At 43.8% G+C, this 21,612-nt stretch overlaps 1 protein-coding gene across 9 annotated transcripts in view; it reads right to left on the reverse strand.

The window, feature by feature from the left end:
- Positions 1-21,612, reverse strand: part of DTNA (dystrobrevin alpha) — a 597,879-nt gene that overhangs the window by 41,733 nt on the left and 534,534 nt on the right. For all 9 annotated transcript variants that reach the window (XM_033933728.1, XM_033933727.1, XM_033933729.1 and 6 more), the window contains 4 exons: positions 20,116-20,275; positions 15,104-15,193; positions 3,753-3,921; positions 3,130-3,262 (listed from right to left, as the gene is read on the reverse strand). In XM_033933728.1, coding sequence (XP_033789619.1) covers positions 3,130-3,262; positions 3,753-3,921; positions 15,104-15,193; positions 20,116-20,275 — 552 coding nt within the window. The remainder of the gene's footprint in view (positions 1-3,129; positions 3,263-3,752; positions 3,922-15,103; positions 15,194-20,115; positions 20,276-21,612) is intronic.

Raw genomic sequence — 21,612 nt, forward strand, 5'->3', positions numbered from 1 at the left:
GGCAGTGAAGGATTAAGTGATTTGCCCAGGGTCACAAGGAGCAGCGCGGGGTTTGAACCCACACTCTCAGGATACTGAGGCTGTGGCTCTAACCACTACGCCTCCTGTTGGGTTTGTAGCTTGTGGGGAAATATATATGTGGTGTATGTGTCTGTGAGAGTGGTTTATGTGTTGTGTGTGGGGTGGGGAGAGTGTTGGTGGCATACTCTTCCCCCCTTACACTTTCCATTCAATTTTCTTTTCCTTCTTCCTTCCCTCTCTCCTCCTTTTGTTGCTTGTGCACTCTTCATTCCATGTTCTTTTCCTCTTCTTCCTATCCCTCTTTTAATCTCACTGCCTCTTTTACTCTCCTCCTCACTTTTCTCTTTTACATCTCTTTTTTCCCCCCTCACTCTGCTTTGGGAACTCCACCAGCAACTCCCTCTTCTTTGCACCACTATGTGAATCTGTCCCCTGCTACCATTGTTCTTCATCTTTATCTAACCCATATACTTTTCTGCAATTGAAACTCTAATATGTATGAAGCGATGGACAGACCCTTGACAGCAAGTGCTATCACTGGGCAAAGTGCACTTAAAAAATGATCTCTAGAGTGAAGTTTGGGACCCTACACTGTAAAATTATTTTTTTGTTGGTGCTTGGGAAGACATCATTAGCATTACATAGTGTCATTTGCTGTTGGTATGAGGGGTGTTCAATATTTATCTACTTCAGTAGAACATAAAAGAGTTTTCAAAAAATTTTGTTTTGGTTTTCAGTATAGTCCCCTGATAGCTCCATACACTTCATCCACTTTTCCTGCAATGCCTGTTACTCCTTTGAAAAGAATTCTTCTGTTTGACTTTCAAACCAAGACATCACAGCTTCCTTCATGTCTTCAACACTTGAAAACCACTGTCTATGAAGAGATTTCTTCAAAACTCAGAACAGGAAATAATCTGAGGGAGCTACGTCAGGACTGTAGGGTGGATGGTTCAGCTGCTGAAACCCAAATTCTCGGATGGCAGCCTGTGATTGTCGTGATATGTGCACTGTCACATTGTCGTGAAGAAGCAGCATACCTGCTGTGAGATTTTCCTCATTTTTTTCTCCTTGATTGACTCCCGCAAAGCGATCATTATGTTAGCGTAACTCTCCCTTGTTATGGTTGTCTTGTGTGACATTAACTCCAGAAGCAAAAGTCCTTCATCATCCCAGAAGGCAGTTGCCATGACTTTGCCTGCAGATTTTTCTATTTGTGTTGAACTTTTTTGGGATGGGGGATGACTTGAATTTCTACCGCATTGACTCCACTTTGGACTCAGGATCTCTGTGATTGACCCAAGTCTCATCTCTAGTCACCAAACAATGAAAAAAATTAACTTGATCTTCATGAAATATCTCTAAGTTCTCCTGACAGCACTGGAGCCTCAAGGCCTTCTGATATGGCATCAGCATTCTTGGAACCCATTTTGTACTAACCTTGGACATGCCCAACTTTTCATGAATTATTTTCTAAACTATATCTGCTGATATACCCATTTCTTCAGCTATTCAGGAAACCTTAATTTGTCTGTCTGACAAAATTAAATCCTCGATTTTCTTGTACATTTCTGTGGCAGTTGCTCCCACAAGCCATCCAGCGTGAGGGGCATCTTCAATGGACTCTCTAACTCTCTTAAACTGCTTGCTCCAAAATTTTACTTTGTAGGATGATGAGGCAGGCTCACCATAAACTGCAGTCATGTATTCATGGATCTCCTTTTGGCTTTTTCCCTTCTTTTGTGAGAAATTTTATCACTGAACGGTGCTCCAAATATGGCAGTTTCTTACTTGATTCGCATGAGGACTCTCCTGACATCCTGTCTCTTAGAATTTTAGACTTGCACTGAGCCAAAACTGTGGTTGAATAACCTTGAGAGATGTCTTGCTAATTTCTTTCATACTCAGGTAGTTAAATTATTGAATGAACCCTCGTAAAATTAATGAATAGTGGCCAGGTACAGTCTGATGGTGTCAGCAGAAAATATGTTAGCTGAAGCAAAAACCTTCATAGTTTTGATTTTTCAATGGAAAAATGCCTGGGGTGGAATCTTTCCATACCTATATGCAAAAAAGCTTTCATATTAACAAGAAGCATAGTTGTCATATCTACAAAAAAGAAAATTCCTTCTCCAGCACCAGGAATTACAACATGACTTGATTTTTATGAAAAACTGATGGTTCATTTTATGACTCTAGGGGCACTCTGCTAATTAAATCACTGGATTGTCCGATATACCCCCTATGTCTTTTTTTTTTGGGGGGGGAGGGAGTACAGTGTGATGTGGAAAAGTAAATTATTACAGAACAAGTATGAATTAGGAGAGCTGCTATGATTTGCCAGTGTATGCTTGGCATATCTGTTGGCCTTCTTGTTAAACATGTGCATGGCAACTTCTTGTGATCTTGGAGAAGTCACTTAACCCTTAACATTGCTTAAGGTAGAAACTTAGATTGTAAGCTCTTCAGGGACAGAGAAATACCTAGTATACCTGAGTGTAACATTAAAGCTCAGCTCAAAATATTTCTGTTCAATGATACATTCAGTCAGACTCCCTCCTACACTTAATTTCTCTTCATCATCCGCCCTCTTTCTTTAAAAAAAAAAAAATTCTCATAATGGTCAACACAGGGCTTGCCATGATGACTTGACAGCACCCCTGTTCCCCGCTTCTTTGTGGGTTCTTCTTCTCCCCTTCTTACAGTTCATTTTCCTCCCCTCTGTATGCTTAACTAACATTAACGATATTGTAAACCACCTAGAAATCTGAATGAAATCAAAAACAGACTTGTAACTCACCTTGAGTTACTACTGAAAAAGGTGTGAACTAAATAAAAAAATCACTTTCCTTTCCTTCCTCTTATGCACTGAAGTGCCTATCATATTACCTCATGCTACTGAACATATATTAGTCACTTCCAAGACCCTGAAGCATGTGAGATAATAAAATAGCATATATCATCTCATTAACTGGGATGTTGCAGAAAGAAACAACTTCCTTACTATTCATCCTTGAGCAGAATGCTCCAAAGCAAAAGAAAATGGCCATAGCACATCTCCTGAGCACTTCCACAGTCCCACTCCCACCAAACCCCAGAAGCATTTACCTGGTAAGCTTCATCCTGAAGCTTTTGTTTCAAATATTCCTCCATCTTAAGCTCATTCTCCAACTGGCGAACAGACTCGTTTTCGTAAGTTTCATCATCTGCTCTTCCATAAGAGTTGCCATCATCCGTAACACTATGATCAAAATAAGAGAGAAGCATGGGAGAAACGTGGGGAGGGGGAGAGGGGGCATGTACTCAGAGCAAAATGGCAAACAGGTGACCCTTATCAAGTCAACTTCTTTACCTTGCAAAGACACCACTGGGGGGAATGAGAGGGTTAGTATAAACAGAAAAGAATTTTGCTCTAGATAACTAAATGTTCCTTTTTACAGAACAGTTAATAGACGCCTTTCACTGCTTTTTTGCATAATGCTACTGTAAGAGACAACTAAAGTTATCGGATTTTTCCAGTTCAAATGTAGCAAAGATTTTTCTTCTGCTAGATCACTAGCCAGGACTCTAGGAACCATACAGGTTGATTAACTTTGCACTAAATTAGGAAGTCTATGAGGGCCTTATCTAGGAAGGCCAAGATGGCTGAGTAGAGGTGGCAGTAGGATATGAGTAAAAAGCAGTTAAAGCTGATAGTATATTAGGCATATTAGCAGTGAAAAAATACCTACATGGCACTCCGAATAGTGCCAGTGGCAGCTGTACTGTGATTATACCCAGGTTTTCTGGCATGGATCTGTGCAAGGAAAGCCTTTTCGGAGGTTGGAGATGGAACAAGATCATCGAAATGAGTCTGTCCAAACTCAGAGTCCATGTTGCTTTCTGTCTCACTTCCAACTTCTGTGGAACAAAACAGAACAGACAGATGCAGTGTAGGCTTCAGTCCTCACAGGAATGTAAAGTTTTAATGCTGCTATGATGTAATAAGGTTGTAAATACGTCTGCTGGCAAAACATGCTATTAATTACAATATTTAATCAAATAAAAAATACACTTAACAAATTTCCATCCGAGAGCTATCAATCAGAAGTCAGACATGATGACCAACCTCTTGGATTTTTTTAGCCCAGTGCTCTAAATGAGTCCAGTCTCACCTGCTAGCATTCAGACTATTACACCCAAACCACTATATTCCTAATAGATGTCTAACTGACTCCCTCCCTGTGCACACACTGACTCTTTTCCTGTACATGCTTCAGGCTTCATGAGTCTCCCTGTGCATGCTTCAGGCTCCAAGTGTCTGCTAATCCAGAACAATTGAACTACACTCCTTCTTTCGTATTCACAGGGGTTAGGGGCAGAGCCGGCCCACGAATATGGAATATTCGTGAATAACTTTTGGGCCGACTCTGACCCACCCCTGCCTCCCTCCTGCATCCCGGACTTTCCCCAGACCTTACCTGGTGGTCTAGCGGTGACGTGGGGATTTTCCTACGCTCATGCCCCGTGCAGAGCCGTCATCAAAATGGATGCCCTGAGTTCCCATTGTAGTCTACAACGGGAACTCAGGGCAGCCATTTTGATGACGGCTCTACACGGGGCAGGAGCGTAGGAAGATCAATCCTGCCCCGTGTCACCGCTAGACTGCCAGGTAAGGTCTGGGGAAGGTCCGGGATGCAGCGTTTCTGTTCTTAAAAAACAAGGGGAAGGTCCAGGCAAAAATCGTGAATAACCGAATCCACGGATACTGAAACTGTGGATATGGAGAGAGAAGTGTATACACACCTCACGGTGCCCTAGAACCTTAGTCTTCTGTTCCCTGCTGTTAATTGTTATATGTCTTGTTTGCTGCTATGTATGTTACCATGTTGCCCATTCTGGGCTCCCTGGGGAGGATGGGATATAAATCGAATTATATAAATAAATACATTTCATGCTCTACAGACTATGGGCTAGATTCACTAAGCAAACCGATCGTGTACCGATCAGTTTGCGATCACTTTGCAACCCCGCCCCTATTCACTAATCTTACTCCCAATCCAATTCCTGCCCGATCCGATCTGCGCATGCAAATGAGGGGGAATGGCATACAAATGTAGGAAGGAAGCAATTCACAAAAGAAAACTTCAGGAACACCGAATGGGCTGGCCGATCAAAAGAAGCGATTGCTGCCCAGGGACCAGTCGCTCACCTCCTTTCTGACTGCTCTCTGCCTGAAATCCCAGCCCTGCAGCCCTGAAACTATATTAAAAAAAAATTGCCTAGCTCTTTGCCATCTCTCCTTTCTTCCGCCATGCTACACTGCTCTCTTCTCCTGTGGCCTCTATGCCCTATTCCGCCATGCTGCCCTGCTCTTTTCGGCCATGCCCCTCTGAGAGCCCGTGTTTTTAACCCGTGGTTTTAACCCACAGGTTAAAAGCGGGGCTGCACTTCTCGCCACCAGCCCCGGCTGATCTTCTTCATGTCCTATACTGACAGCCTTGGTTCTAGGCTCCTCGATCCCCCCCTCTCCCTCCCCCGCTTGTGATGAGAGCCAACGTATGCGCGGACCATCTACAGAAAAATAAGATGGTCCGTCCATGCATCCCGATCGCTCTGCAGCGATCTGTTCAGTGACTGTGTGGGTGTGCCTCTGATTGCATTAATTTGCATGAGGAGGATTGCTGAATCGATCGCCCAAGAAGACTCGTAAATCGATCGCCCAGCAAAGGTAGGCTTCGTGAATCTAGCCCTATGAGTTTTGTGAATTAGGTGCCTCAAGCCTTTACACAATAGTCAGCTCATCTATATATATAAAATCAGAGGTATGTATGTGTGTGTGTATGTGCCGCGATCACGCAAAAACGGCTTGACCGATTTGAACGAAACTTAGTATGCAGATCCCTCACTACCTGGGATGATATGTTCTGGGGGTCTCGCGGCCCACCTGCACACGTGGGCGGAGCTACAAACATAAAATCAGATTTCACCCATTCATGTCAATGGAAAAAATGTAAAAAGCTGCCATTCTCACAGTAATTCAAAAACGGCTTGACCGATTTGAACGAAACTTGGTATGCAGATCCCTCACTACCTGGGGTGATATGTTCTGGGGGTCTCGCGGCCCACAACTCTATGTTGCTTGCTCAAGGGTGGGTTCACCCAAGAATTTATATGTTCTTGCTCCAGGAGGTGAAACTAAAATTGTTGTTTATAATCACGTTTTGCGTTAGTTGTATTGTATTCATTTTGTCAAATATTTCACATTATAATTTGAATATTGTACTTTTTATTAAGCTGTAAAAAAATAATTTCATTCACCACTATAAAGTATCTTTATTTGAATCCATTTCCAGTGTTATTGCTATAATTAAATACCCGTGCAACGCCGGGGCATCAGCTAGTAAGAACATAAGATTAGCCATACTGGGTCAAAACAATGGTCCATCTAGCTCAGTATCTGTTTCCAACAGTGGCCAGTCCAGGGAACAAGTACCTGGCAGAAACCCAAATAGTAGCAACATTCCAAGCAGAGCTTCCCTCACGACTATCTCAACAGAACCCACTATTGAGGGAGACAGAAAGAAAGCTTGGTTTTTTTTTAATACAATGTTGCTCATTTTCAAACCATAGACACATAAAGTACGTTGTGTGTCTACAGTATTTATTTATTCAGTTTTCTATACCGTTCTCCCAAGGGAGCTCAGAACGGTTTACATGAATTTATTCAGGTACGCAAGCATTTTTTCTCTATCAGTCCCAGTGGGCTCACAATCTACCTGGGGCAATGGGGCAGTAAGTGCTTTGAAAATGAACCCCGATGTATATCACACCCAGGGCCGGTTTTAGACATGCTGGGGGCCCAGGGCAGAAATTAAGGAGGGGGCCCCTGATCCCTTCTCCTCCCTGCAACTCCCCCCCATCTCCCCACCTGCTATTACTACCACAAATAATACAACTTTAAATGACTTCTTCACAACAAAACCCAGACAGACCTTTACAAAATCGAGAACTCCAATAAATTATACTCCAGCAAGTATCACAATAACAGAGAAATAAAACCAAATATGCATATCTTTTAATACTAAACACACAGGGGTCCTGGGTTCAGATCCTCCAAAAATGAGCCACCCCCTTGTTGTGGCTGTTGGGGATCCCAACGCCCTGCCAGTTGAAGCCCACCTCCTCTGGTCTGGCAGCCAGAAATCTCCAAGCTCTGTAGTTAATATAAGAACATAAGAATAGGCCCTGAGCTGCCACTAGCTGCAGAGCTTGAAGAGCTCTGGCCGTTGAACTGGAAGAAGAAGTCTTCAGCTGGCAGGGCTTTGGGATCCCCTCCAGCTTAGGTATTTATTTGCATTTGGGCAGGGGGCATGAGAGAGGACAGGAAGCCACTTTGGGCTTAGGGCTACTGCTCACCCTCACCCCTCACTCCCCCATCAGCTGTCTGGTAAGCCACTGGATATATTATAAAGATCTGTGATGCACAAATCCCAAATCTAATATATTCCAGGTAATAAATTTAAAATAAAACACTTTCTTCTACCTTTGTGGTCCGGATATTTTTTTTTTTTTTTATATATCTTTATTAGCAATTGCAAAGGGAACATACAACCAAAAAGGGAAGCAGATAAAAGCAAGGCACAACAGCCAGGTAATTCAACAAGCAAAAGAACATGGCAACAATGAGACAAAGTGCAAAAACCCCTTGATTGAATGTCCAACACAATTGAAATTTTAAGTAATATAAGACATAAGAAGTGCCTCTGTTGGGTCAGACCAGAGGTCCATCATGCCCAGCAGTCCGCTCACGTGGGGGCCCACCAGGTCCAGGACCTGTATAGTAACCCTCTATCTATACCCTTCTATCCCCTTTTCCTTCAGAAAATTGTCCAAACCCTTCTTGAACTCCAATACCGTACCTTGTCCTATCACGCCCTCTGGAAGCACATTCCAGGTGTCCACCACCCGTTGGGTGAAGAAGAACTTCCTAGCATTGGTTCTGAATCTGTCCCCTCTTAATTTTTCCGAATAGCCTCTCGTTCTTGTAGTTTTCAAAAGTTTGAAGAATCTGTCTCTCTCCACTTTCTCTATGCCCTTCAAGATCTTGTAAGTCTCTATCATGTCCCCTCTAAGTCTCCGCTTTTCCAGGGAAAAGAGTCCCAGTTTCTCCAATTTTTCGGCGTATGAAAGGTTTTCCATATCTTTTATCAAACGTGTCGCTCATTTCTGAACCCTCTCGAGTATGGTCATATCCTTCTTTAGGTATGGCAACCAATATTGGACACAGTACTCCAGATGTTGGCGCACCATCGCCCGATATAACGGCAGGATAACTTCTTTTGTTCTGGTTGTAATACCCTTCTTGATTATACCTAGCATTCTATTTGCTTTCTTAGCGGCCACTGCGCACTGTGCCAACGGCTTCATTGTCTTGTCGACTATTAACCCAAAGTCCCTTTCTTGGGTACTCTCACTCAATAACAGCCCTCCCATCATGTAGCTGTATCTCGGGTTTCTGTTTCCTACGTGCAAGACTTTACATTTCTCTACATTGAACTTCATCTGCCATCTCATCGCCCACTCCCCTAGTTTGTTCAGGTCCCTTTGTAAACCTTCGCAATCCTCTATAGTCCTAGCCCCACTAAATAGTTTGGTGTCGTCTGTGAATTTTATTACTTCGCACTTCGTCCCTGTTTCTAGATCATTTATGAATGCATTGAATAGCAACGGTCCGAGCACCGACCCCTGTGGAACACCACTCATGACCCTCCTCCAATCCGAGTAGTGGCCTTTCACTCCTACCCTCTGTTTCCTACCTGCCAACCAATTCCTGATCCATCTGTGTACGTCTCCTTCCACCCCATGGTTCTTCAGTTTCCGAATTAGGCGTTCATGGGTACCTTGTCAAAGGCTTTTTGGAAGTCAAGTATACGATGTCAATGGGGTCCCCTTTGTCCATCCATTTGTTAATTCCTTCGAAGAAGTGCAATAAGATCATTAGGCACGATCTTCCCTTGCAGAAGCCATGCTGGTTTGTTTTCATAAGTTTATTCCTTTCTAGATGCTCCTCGATGGTATCTTTTATCAGTGCTTCTGCCATTTTCCACGGAACTGAGGTCAGACTTACCAGTCTGTAGATCCCTGGGTCACCTCTTGATCCCTTTTTAAAGATGGGCGTAACATTGGCTATCTTCCAATGCTCCGGGATCACGCCTGTTTTCAGGGATAGATTACAAACTTGCTGTAGTAGTTCCGCTATTTCCTCCTTAAGCTCTTTCAGCACCCTAGGGTGGATTCTGTTCGAGCCTGGTGATTTGTCAGTTTTTAATTTTTCTAACTGCCTGTGTACGTCTTCAAGGTTTACTTCCATGGATGTTAATTTTTCTTCTTGTTCTCCTTTGAAGATTTGTTCAGGTTTCGGTATGTTGGATGTGTCATCATTTGTAAATACTGATGAAAAGAACGTGTTTAGTCTTTCTGCCACTTCTTTCTCCTCCTTCACCACACCCTTCCTATCTCCATCATCCAACGGTCCCACCTCATCCCTAGCCGGCTGCTTCCCTTTAACGTATCTAAAGAACGGTTTGAAATTTCATGCTTCCCTGGCTAGCCTCTCTTCATATTCTCTTTTTGCTTTTCTAACTACGAGGTGACATTCTTTTTGATACTTTTGTTCTTTCCAGTTCTCCTCGGGTTTACCCTTTTTTTCATTTCTTGAATGAATTCTTATCACCTATTGCTTTCTTCACTTCTTTAGTTAATCACGCCGGGTCTTTTGTTCGGCTCTTTTTGCACCCTTTTCTGAATCTGGGGATATACAGATTTTGCGCCTTGCTCACCGTATCCTTGAATAAAGACCAGGCTTGCTCTACAGTCTGCCATTTCTTTGAGCTGTACCTAAGTTTCTTCCTTACCATTACCCTCATCGCTTCATAGTTTCCTTTCTTGAAGTTGAGAGTTGTCACTGTGGTTCTCTTTCCCTTCGATATTCCTACTTCAACTTTGAACTTGATTATATTGTGATCGCTGTTTCCCAATGGTCCCACTACTTCCACATCCTTTGCAGGTCCTTTTAGCCCATTAAGGATTAGATCCAGAGTGGCATTCCCTCTCGTCGGTTCTCTGACAAGCTGATCCATGAAGCAGTCCTGTATAGCCTCCAAGAATCTGGTCTCCCTATTGCAATTTGAGTTTCCAAGACTCCAGTCTATCCCGGGATAGTTGAAGTCTCCCATAATAATCATGATACCGCTTTTGCATTCTCGTTTCATCTCGGCTTCCATTTCTTCATCGGCAGCTTCAGTTTGCCCAGGTGGAGGATAGTACAGGCCCATCTTTATCTCGGGCCCTTTCCTTCCCAGTATTTTAACCCATAGTGATTCCAATTTGTTGGTCATCGCTGCTGTGTCCACTCTGATCGAGTGTATGCTTTCTTTTACGTATAAGGCTATTCCTCCTCGTTTCTGACCTGACCTGTCTTCACGATAGAGTTTGTACCCCGGCAGTGCTATGTCTCATTTGTTTTCTTCATTCCACCATGTTTCGGATACTCCAATGATGTCTAGGTTCTCAGTTTTGGCCATGGCTTCTAATTCCCCCATTTTGTTTCTTAGGCTCCTTGCATTAATATATATGCAATTTAAGTCCTGGTATTTTTTCGTCTTCATTTCCTTTCCCTGTGCTTCGATCTTTATTTTCTTCTCCTGTGCTACGATCTTTATTTTCTTCTCCTGTGCTACGATCCTCTTATCCTCCTCTTCTGGATCAGTCAACTCCTGTGTTTTGCCCATTGTTTCTTCCCAGCATTCTACCCACTTAGTATCTTCACGGGATACCTTCTTCTGAAACGTCGACACTTGATCGACTGTCAGTTTTCCCCTTCTTCTTAGTTTAAAGCCTGCTCTATTCCTCTCCTGACGTTGTTTGCTAGAAGTCTAGTTCCCGCGGCACTCAGGTGCAGTCCATTTTTCCTGAAGAGCTTGCTCTTGCCCCAAAACGTTGTCCAGTTCCTCACGAAGTGGAACCCCTAAACAAACACAGTGAAACCCCCATGAAGTGGAACCCTCAAACAAACACAGTGAAACCCCCACAAAGTGGAACCCCCCCAAAACACAGTGAAACCCCTAACAACTGGCCTCAAGACACAACAGTCACTCGCCAGGCACCCCAGCAGTCATACCCCCCAAACAACCAAACACACATGTGCATCTACCCAGGGGAGAAGGGAAGGAGCGGCAGCCACCCCTAGAGGAATCAGAGTATGGGATCTGCAGCCTCCGGTGCAGTACCAGGACACAAAAGCAAGGATATTTTATTTTTCTAACATGCTGGTCCCATTATATCTCTTCTGCATTCCTGTGTCTTCTGCATTCCCTGTCCAGTGGTTGCTGTCCATAAGTCTTTTCTCCTCTCTCCTAGGGTTACCAGATTTTTGTCCGGAGAAACCTGGACGCATGACCCCGCTCCATTCTGCCAATAGCCCTACCCCCGCAAAGCCTCGTCTTTGTTTTCCAACCTCCGGGCCACATCTGGAGGGCCTCTGAGCATGCACGGATGCATGTGATTCATCTGCGCATGCTCAGAGGCCCTCCAGATGTGGCTGGGAGGTCAGGGCTTTCCAAAACCTGGATAAACTACTGGGTTTTGGAAAGTCCGTCCAGGCACCCAGACAGTCCCTTGAAGAGAGAACATGGCCGAGTTTTCTCGAACGTCTGGTAACCCTATTCTCTCCTGTCTTGTTTCATTCCCTCACTACACCTGTCTTTAATATACTGATCTCTCCTTTTTTGCTCTTCCATCCACTCAAATGCCACCCTTTCCTTCTTTTTACTTTTCAGCTACCTACCAATTTCCCATCTCTCTTTCTCATGCTTAGCTCTCCCATATCACACATTTCCCAGTCTCCTATACCCTTCTGTCTTTCATCTACTCCTCACTCCTCACATTTCTACTTCTGTATTTACTATCTTCCTCTCATTCATCTCCTGCCACCCCTGTCCCTTGGTCTTTCCCACGATTTCACAATTTCCAGCATATCCCTCACTCCATTCTTGTAGCCCAGCACCTCCTCTCCGTCTCTCATGGCCTGACATCTCCCTGTCCTTTTTCCTTCACTTTCTTCCTATCACATCTCTCTTCCCTCCTGTCCCTCCCTCCATAATCAATCATCTCACCACCTCTCTCTTCCCTCCTGTTCAGAGTCCAAGATTGATTCCACTCTCTTTCCTGCTGTTCTTACCTCCTGTCACCCTATGATCCAGCCCCCCTCCCACCCTTGTTCAACATTTCCCCTTCTCTCCCTCCCTCTCATCCTTTGCTCCAACATATTTCTTGTTCTTCCCGACTGCCCTTCCATCTAGCATCTTCCCCTCCCCAGGCCTGCAGGTTGGACTCAATTACTGCTCTCTCTCCCGCTGCTGCCGAAGCCTATAAACAAATTTAACACATGCCGTGGGGCTCTAACAGTGTGCGTGCCGCTGACGGTTTCCTCCTTCTTCCTCCCCTTCATGATGTAACTTACCATTTCGTTGATGGAGGAGGAGGAGGGAATCCGGCAGTGGCAAGCGCACTGTTAGAGCCCCGCAACGTGTGCTAAATTTGTTTACAGACTTTGGCAGCGGCAGGAGAGAGAGAGCAGTAAATGAGTCGAAGGAAGAGAAGCTTACTATTTCACCAGGCAGTCAGGGGCCCCCTGTAGCTGTGGGGCCCAGGGCAACTGCACTGTTTGCTCCGCCCTAATGCCGGCCCTGATCACACCTCTATAATACCTCACCTTGTATTTTTTATGATTTGGTTCCATAGTTTTAATCACTTAGGGCTCCTTTTACTAAGCTGTGGTAGTGTTTTTAGCGCGCGCTAGCCCCTGCGCTAAGCGGAAAAACTAACGCCAGCTCTATGAAGGCATTAGTGTCTAGCGTGCACGGCATTGTAGCGTGTGCTATAACCGCTAGCGCAGCTTAATGAAAGGAGCCCTTAGTGTTTGCTACTACCACTCAGGCAGCGAAGATAGACAACCAAGTCTCCAACCTATTGACAACAACCCCAGACTACAAGATGTTCAGAAAGGAAATAAAAACTATACTCTTCAAGAAATCCCTTAATAAAGCTTAATACCATGATAAAGCTTAACCCCCCTTTTACCATCCCCTCCCTAACCCCAGATCCTACTTTTCCCTCTCTTGGAAACCTTCTCTGATCTAACATTGTAACCCTTCTTCCATAACTCTTTTTGTAATCCGCTTTGAACCGAAAGGTAATGGCGGAATAGAAATCTGTAATGTAATGTAATGTAATCCTACACCAATTTGGGTATGTTGATCAAACTTTTGGTGCCTTTGTGTTGCATTTTTATGAATCATCGTATTGATGTTACTTTTTATTGTGTATCATTTATACTTCATATGAATTTAAAATGCCCTTATTTATCGACTAATTATTTATATGTTGTAATATATATTTTATTAATGTTTTGCTATACATGAAATTCTTATATTGTGCATTGTGTTACGCACTATTGGTTTTAACAGCATTATTGGTCCCTGACTTAGCCCAGGAAGAGTAAAATAGCTTAGGGGGCTCATAATCAAAAGAGAAATACGTCCAAAAACCAGCTTAAGTCGACACTTGGACAAACATTTCTCAAAAATGTCCAAGTGCCGATACTAAAAACGGGTTTTGGACGTATTTCTAAATGACCTAGGTCTTCATAGTGCCGCTGAATGACCAAAGCTAAACTGGGCGTTCGGGAGACGTGTCGAGGGTGGGAGTTGGCCGGGACATGGGCTGGCTTAGACTTAGACGTACAGCATGTATAACCGAAAGTTATACAGCCCACGAACGACGGAACTTGGACGTTGTGACTTAGACCATGTAAAACATGGCCTAAGTCACAAAAATCCACCTAAACTCACCAGATAAGCACTGAAAACACATAAAACAGACCCCCACACACTACCCCAGTGATCACTGACCCCCCCCCCCCCATAAAAATATTAATCACACCTTTACAATTCAGCCTCCAGACCATCATCACCTGGCTGCCTGGCATAGGAAAGCCTAGTTGTCCAGCACAGAGGCAGCTTAAGTCGTCTTGGCGGTGGATTAGGGACCCATAGAGAGGAGGACCCATGCCCATAAGCCCCTGTAATCATTGCATTGATACTTAAACATGTGCACTCCCCTATACACCCCCAAAATCCTTTTTTACTGGCATATAAGTGGCTCCTGCAGCCATTAGGGCTATTGGGGTGGTAGATAAGTGGGTCTAGGGGATTCTGGAGGTAGTTTGGGGGGGCTCACCATAACCTATAAGGGAGCTGTAGGGAGGAGAAGACATGGCACCCTTTTTGTGAAGTTCACAGCAGTGCCCTGTAAGGTACCCCACTATTTAGGTGCCATGTCTGGGTGTGCAGTCCATCACTTTGCAGATCCCTCCCACATCCAACAGGGCTTGTTCTAAGCGTTTTGGACTTGGACGGAAAGTTGGACGAAAATGTGGTATAAAGATGGACGATTTAGCGGCTTGGACGATCAGACGATTAAGACGATTTTCAAAATGAAAAAAAAAGTTGGACGTATTTTTCGAAAATGTGTCTTAAGCTGTTTTTTTTACTTTGGGCAACTTGCGAGATGGATGTAAACGGACTTAGACGTCCGTTTCGATTATGCCCCTCCACGTGTTTGAAACATAGTGTTGCAAATCTACTCAGAATTCAGTGTCAAAACTCATTTTCTGCTCACCAATCTGCCCTGCCTCCTCTTTAAATTCACCCACTTACCTTCAAAGATTTTTCCATTGTCTCCAAAACTCTGCAGGCTTCTCTGTCTCTTTCCCCCCTCAGCCTGTCACTCCACCCTTTCCTGCGCTCAACATGGACAGGCCACTCTGCTACCAGCCCTCTCCCCTAACGGCTCTTCAGCTTACATTCATCACCAAATGTTTCCCCTTATTGTACCCTACCACTAACAATCTTTCCACCCTTGTTCTTCACTGTTCCTCCATTCTGTCGGTATGGCAGAACCCCACCTCCTCCGTCTACAGACACTATCTAAAAAGAGAGAGTCCATGAACCTTTATAAAATACAGTGCTTGATCTCTCACCCGAGTTCAGCTCCTTCACTAGAGAAGACATTGTATTCGTGATGGAATCTGCTGCTACCAATAGATCATTCCTTAAATTTCTCCTTGTGCCTAGAGGGGAAAAACACAGACAAACTGGGATATTTCATCAGTATAACTATTATTTACTCTTAAACCACTACTGTGAGTCATTCTAGTTTAATAAAAACCCACTGTCTGAGCATTTGAGCTTTATTAGAAACATCGTGGAAAGGCTTTAGAGGGCTTGTACATAACTGCGCTGTAATGAAAATATTTAGGGAATTGTCAGTACAGTACATGCTACTGTAGTAACTGAAATCCCTAAGCAACAAACTTTGAAGTTATTATAGGAAAAATGGGCTTTCATTTTCAGGATAAGGGATGAGAAATGCATTTTTGAAGTTCAAACGAATTATGTAATCTATAACACAGTGCTGGGTAAACTTTGTGTGGCTTGAACCTAGCTCAACATTTTTTAAAGTGACAAGCCAAGAATGAGCCAGGCTGGGATTAGGTACTGATTACTGTATGTCTCCCTCCCTACTGCAGCTTTCTCCAAGGTACTCAGCATGGTCCACAAGGAGGTTGAGATAAGCACACCAAGACCAAGGAGACACTGATGTGAAGACACAAAACACAGAGCTCTTTAAGCCTATACATAGCTTGCAGGGAAGATAAAGGAAGATGAGGATAAAAAGGAGTGGGAAGGGAAGATTAAGGAAGGGGAGTAAGAGAGGAGACACTGGTAGATCAGAGAAAAGAGTGGATGGAAGGAGTTGAAGGCAGGAGGAGAGAGAGAGAAAATGATGCTGGAGAGTGATGAATGAATGAGGGGAGGTGGAAAAGAGGATATGGAGGAAAGAAAGAGACAGAAAAAAGGTGACGGGAAAGGACGATATAGTGGAAGGCAGAAGAGTGGGGGACAAAATAAACAGGTTAGGAAAGGAGCATAAGAGACAGACTTTGGAGGGAAAACAAAATGATAATGAAGAAAAATCTGATAGATTCTTGCTCTTCAGTGTTCAAATCCAAGCTAAAGGCCCACTTTTTTGAAACTGCTTTCAACTAGACTTTGGGGCCACTGATGACATTTGTAAAAACTGATTACTAGTATAAGCCTCTGTTTTCTAAAAGGAGGTTCACACACATCCAGGGAGGGCAGGAGGGGGAAGGGATGGGTGGGGGAAAATAGACTTATATCATTATTTATTAGATAAAAGTGCTGTTTTATTGTACCATTTGTTTGTATATTTTATTGCACTTTGTTTTTATTTAAAAATCAATAAAGATTAAAAAAAAAAAAAGAAACTGCTTTCAACTCTTAACTCCCACTCACTGCTGTCAGATACCTATACCCACTATAATCTCTCCAACCCTGAGATGTCCTGTCTAAATTAGACTGTAAGCTCTTCTGAGCAGGGACTGTCTATTGTGTGTTAGAATGTACAGCGCTACGTATACCTTTCAGCGCTATAGACATAATAAATAGTAGTAGTAGAAGTAGAGAAAAGACCTGTTGGATATTTATAAAATCATGAGTGGTATTAAACATATTGATAGGGAATAGCTATTTACTTGAGCTGCATGCTAATTGTGATTAACATGTTAATTATTAATCATAATTAAAAATTTAATCGTGATTAACAATTAACCATGGGCTGCCTTGTTTTTGCCTCCTTCCTTCCTTATCTCCCTCGCAGCATGGTTCTGGCATCTCTTGCTCCCCTTTAAGGTGAGGAGTGGCCTAGTGGTAGAGCTGCTGCCTCAGTACCCTGAGGTTATGGGATCAAATCCTAGTGCTGCTCCCTGTGACCCTGGGCAAGTCACTTAATCCTCCATTGCCCAGGGTAGAGAATAAGTACCTGTATAAAATGTAAACCACTCTGAATGTGTAACCACAAAAAGGCAGCATACAAGTCCCATTCCCTTTCCCTCCCAGACCTACCCATGTTCTCTCAGTGCCTGCCCGCCTACTTGGTTTACCATTGAAAAAAGCAAGTATGTCTTCAGTCCTGCAGCACCAGCTGTACTCAAAGGCTGCCTGCACCAGGCCTTTCCTTCTGACCTGTCCCACCGCTTCTGATGTAATTTCCTCTTTTCAAAAAGGAAGGACGGGCCAGAGGGAAAAGTCTGGCATAGGAAGCCTTTGAGTACAGCTGCTGCTGGCACTGCAGAGACGAAGACATGCTTGCTTTCTTCTAAGGTGCACCAGACAGGCACTGAAAAAGCCGCAGGAAGGTACAGGAGGGGAGGGAGTCCTGAGAGAGCCATGGTCAGATCTGGGAAGGGATGGATGCAGAGATGCTGAACCAAATGGGGGGGAGGGCAGGGGGAGTGGGGAAGAAGGAATGAGAGATGCTGAATTGGGTGAAAGGGGAGGGGAGACAGGGAAAGAGAGAGGGAGAGGAAGCTGCAGGCAGATCCAAGAGGAGAAGGAAAGATGCCAGACTGGGCGGGGTGAGGAAGGGAAAAAAGGGTGAGATGCTGAATTGAGGGAGTGAAGGGTGGAAGGCAAAGAAGAGAACAGGGCAGATAGACTCGGAGGGAGGAAGGGAGAGAAGAAAGTGAGATAATAGACCTGGGGATGGAGAGAGTAGAGCTGGGGTGTCAAATGTCGGTCCTCGAGGGCCGCAATCCAGTTGGGTTTTCAGGATTTCCCCATCGAATATGCATGAGATCTATTAGCATACAATGAAAACAGTGCATGCAAATAGATCTCATGCATATTCATTGGGGAAATCCTGAAACCTGACTGGAGGGACTTTGACACCCCTGGAGTAGAGCGAAGGAAGAAAAAGATCTTGAAATGGAGTGGGGGGAGGAGGGAAAAGAAAACAATGAACTTGATGATAGAGGGGAAGGAAGGAGATATAGTTGGACCTGGGGTGAAAGAAAGGAAGATATGGGGCTTTTAATCAGTGGCATAGCCAAAGGAAGCCCTTGGGGACTTGGCCTCCCCCACAATAGGATCAGGACCCATCCAAAGCTGCAGTACCTGTTCAGTGGATGATGGTGTAGCTGAAGCCCTGCCAGCCGAAGAAATCTGCTAGCTGAGTTAGCCCTTTCTTCCTTGTATTGCCTTAGGATCGAGGAAATCAACAGCGTGCCACCAGCCACTGATGCTGGCACTTTCTGAGCATGTTTGGAGTGCAGTTCCCAGAGTGTTTTACAAAAGGCTCTGTTGCACTTGAAAGACACTGGGAAATGCATGTGTATTGTCGACACCCTCTTCTTCACTCCTAAGCCAGTACAAAGAGGAAGAGGGTGTCGACAATACACATGCATTTCCCAGTGTCTTTCAAGTGCAACAGAGCCTTTTGTAAAACACTCTGGGAACTGGAAATATTCTACCCTGGATGTTCTATTTCTTACCTTCTTTGAAAAATGTATTTCCTCATAGCAATCGAATGGGCTTTCTTGGATAGTAGTACGTAACCTTAATAGAACTGGTGCTTAATGTGGATCTTAACAGTGCCTAACTTGGAGGCCCTTACGACAGGTTAAAAAGCACTACCGCGGGGCACATTCAGGCATCCTGCCGTAGTTTGGGATCGATTTTTTACTGCATCAAGATTTACAAAGACTAGGGGGACACTCGATGAAGTTACACTTTTAAAACCAATAGGAGGAAATATTTTTTCACTCAGAGAATAGTTAAGCTCTGGAATGCGTTGCCAGAGGATGTGGTTAATGCAGATGGTTTTAAAAAAGGTTTGGACAAGTTCCTGGAGGAAAAGTCCATAAACCGCTGTTGAGACAGACATGGGAGAAGCCATTGCTTGCCCTGGATCAGTGGCATGGAATGCTGCTACTATTTGGGTTTTTGCCAGGTACTTGTGACTTGGATTGGCTTCTATGAATACTGAGCTAGATGGACCATTGGTCCGACCCAGTAAGGCTATTCTTATGTTCCCACATGCTACAAAATAGAATTAAATTTTTACCATTGGGGGTGTGTCTGGGAGTAGAGAGCCTACCATACACTCATTCTGCACCAGGACTTGCTTGCCACACACACTAACTAAATCAGTTCCTTATACCTTGTTTAACTGTACAGTATAAAAAACTTGCCTTGGGTTTAGCCTCCCATCTGTTTATCCCAACGCACGCTGTACCACCCATCTTGACCCCATCTAATATCTGCATTTGACTCCTCGGCTATACGATAAGCTGTATTATAGAAAAGCATTCGTGTCATATCTATATTATTTGAATGTCCTGCTCCCATTTAGTATGTATGGGGGTGGAGAGTAGGCATGTTTCGTGCTAATCAGCGCAGTCTAAATCATCACCTTACTGCCTAGAAATTAGGGGTCGGAAAGTGCACATGCACTAATGGCCACAAACTAATGGGGAAATCAGCACATGGCCATAAGCGGGAATAATGGAAAAATCGAGCCATTTTACTGCTGCACTAAGGCCCTCTTTTACAAAGGTGTGCTAAGCATTTTACCGCACGTTTAGCGCATGCTAAATCAACGCGTGTGCTAACCGCTAACGCGTCCATAGGATAGGATAGCATGCACGCGTTAGCGTTTAGCGTGCGCTAAAAAGCATAGCGCACCTTTGTAAAAGAGGGGGTAAGTGGCCTTGGCACATGGGAAAGAGCCCCGTTGAGTGCCATTTACTGAATCTGGCCCCTGTTTCTGACCCTAGGACAGGTATCATACAAGGTGAACAATCTAATTAACGGCTCTGGCAATTGAAAAAAAATTACAGTAGCACACCTGTGCAGTAATAAAAGATTTACCAAGTTATTTTTCCATCAATCAGTTTCAATAATCTATAAGTCAACACCAGCCGCTGTTCATTTTTGGTTCACAAATGGATATGTAAAACTTGAAAATTCTAGTTCTCTAAAAGTAGTTAAAAGAAAATGATATAAACAGAAATAAATGTAAACAAACTACATGTAATCTTAGACCAATAATATGTCACATTCTCCCAAGTTTCAAAAGTTGTATTAATTCCAAAGTGGGTAAACAAGCATGTGGAGAATATGAAGCGCTTACCCTGTGCAAATGCTTCCTGCACATCTCCTCCAACCCCTGTCAGAGAGTCCTGAGGTGTGTGAGTAGGGGTGGAGGAGGCAGACGCAGACCTGATGGGCATAGGAATAGGTCGACTAATAGTATGGCTGGGAGAAGAGCGAGGGGAGCCCGTTCCTTGAGTCTGGAAAACAAGCGGAAAATGATTAAGTAAAGTAGATGCTTTCCTTTAACAAAACACTGCTGCAACTTGCTAGTGAATTTATTCTCAGCTCTAACACCCTACTTGAGGGAAAAACCAGTTGAGTTTGGAATCATACGTACAATGTACCATTCACTTTATTAATACTGTCTGAAGAAGCTCTGTCTCACCAAAATGCTTCAAAGTCAACCAGAATAAAAATTCATATTGAGTACACTTCTGGAGGTCATACCTCCTAAAGGATCTAGAAGGACTAGAGACAGCTCAGAGAAATGCGACCAACATTGTCAATGATCTACAGCAAAAAAAAAAAAAAAAAGGAAAATCAAGGATCTTAAAACACATACTCTAGGTTTTTCTGGAAAAGCAGATCAACATGGTTCATTCCCAAATCATTTGATTTTTCTCTCACTCTAAAATGAAACTGGGGATTGTCTTCGTGGTGCAGATAATGCACAGGAAGTAAACCTTTTTCAGTGGAAAGGAAGTTGTGTGGGGGGCTCATGGACACCTATATAGTGGTGGTGGTTACATCTAGATACCATTGTGCAGGGACAGCTGTTGTCTCTGGAAGAGCAGAACATCACCCTCAGCTCCAGTGATAAGATGCAGTTGGTTGGTGCCTCGCTTGGAAAGTCATGGTTAAATGAGGCCTAAGGAGTGGTGCTCAGAGAAAATTAGCCCTGACAAAAAAAATTGAACAGCCTGCTCAGAATTTGGAGGTAATCTTCAGTAGAGTGAGGTATCATAGGAGTTGAAACCCAAGTTCCATGAGCATGGGTGGCCAGATGTTTTGGATAATATCTTTGCTGGTTTGGGTAAGTTGTGTGTATTGTTAGAAATTTTGGCAAAAAAGGCATGGAAGGAAACATAAGTCCTGAATTTACATAGTAACATAGTAGATGAAGGCAGATAAAGACCCGAATGGTCCATCCAGTCTGCCCAACCTGATTCAATCTAAAAATTTGTTTTTGTTTTTTTTTTCTTCTTCTTCTTAGCTATTTCTGGGAAAGAATCCAAAGCTCTGCCTGGTACTGTTCTTAGGTTCCAACTATTGAAGTATCTGTCAAAGCTCACTCCAGTCTATCTACACCAGGGGTCTCAAAGTCCTTCCTTGAGGGCCACAATCCAGTCGGGTTTTCAGGATTTCCTCAATGAATATGCATGAGATCTATGTGCATGCACTGCTTTCAATGCATATTCATTGGGGAAATCCTGAAAACCCGAATGGATTGCGGCCCTCAAGGAGGGACTTTGAGATCCCTGATCTACACCATCCCAGCCTTTGAAGCCCTCCCCAGCCCATCCTCCACCAAATG

This window comes from Geotrypetes seraphini, chromosome 2, assembly GCF_902459505.1.
Source record: "Geotrypetes seraphini chromosome 2, aGeoSer1.1, whole genome shotgun sequence".
Taxonomy (NCBI): domain Eukaryota; kingdom Metazoa; phylum Chordata; class Amphibia; order Gymnophiona; family Dermophiidae; genus Geotrypetes; species Geotrypetes seraphini.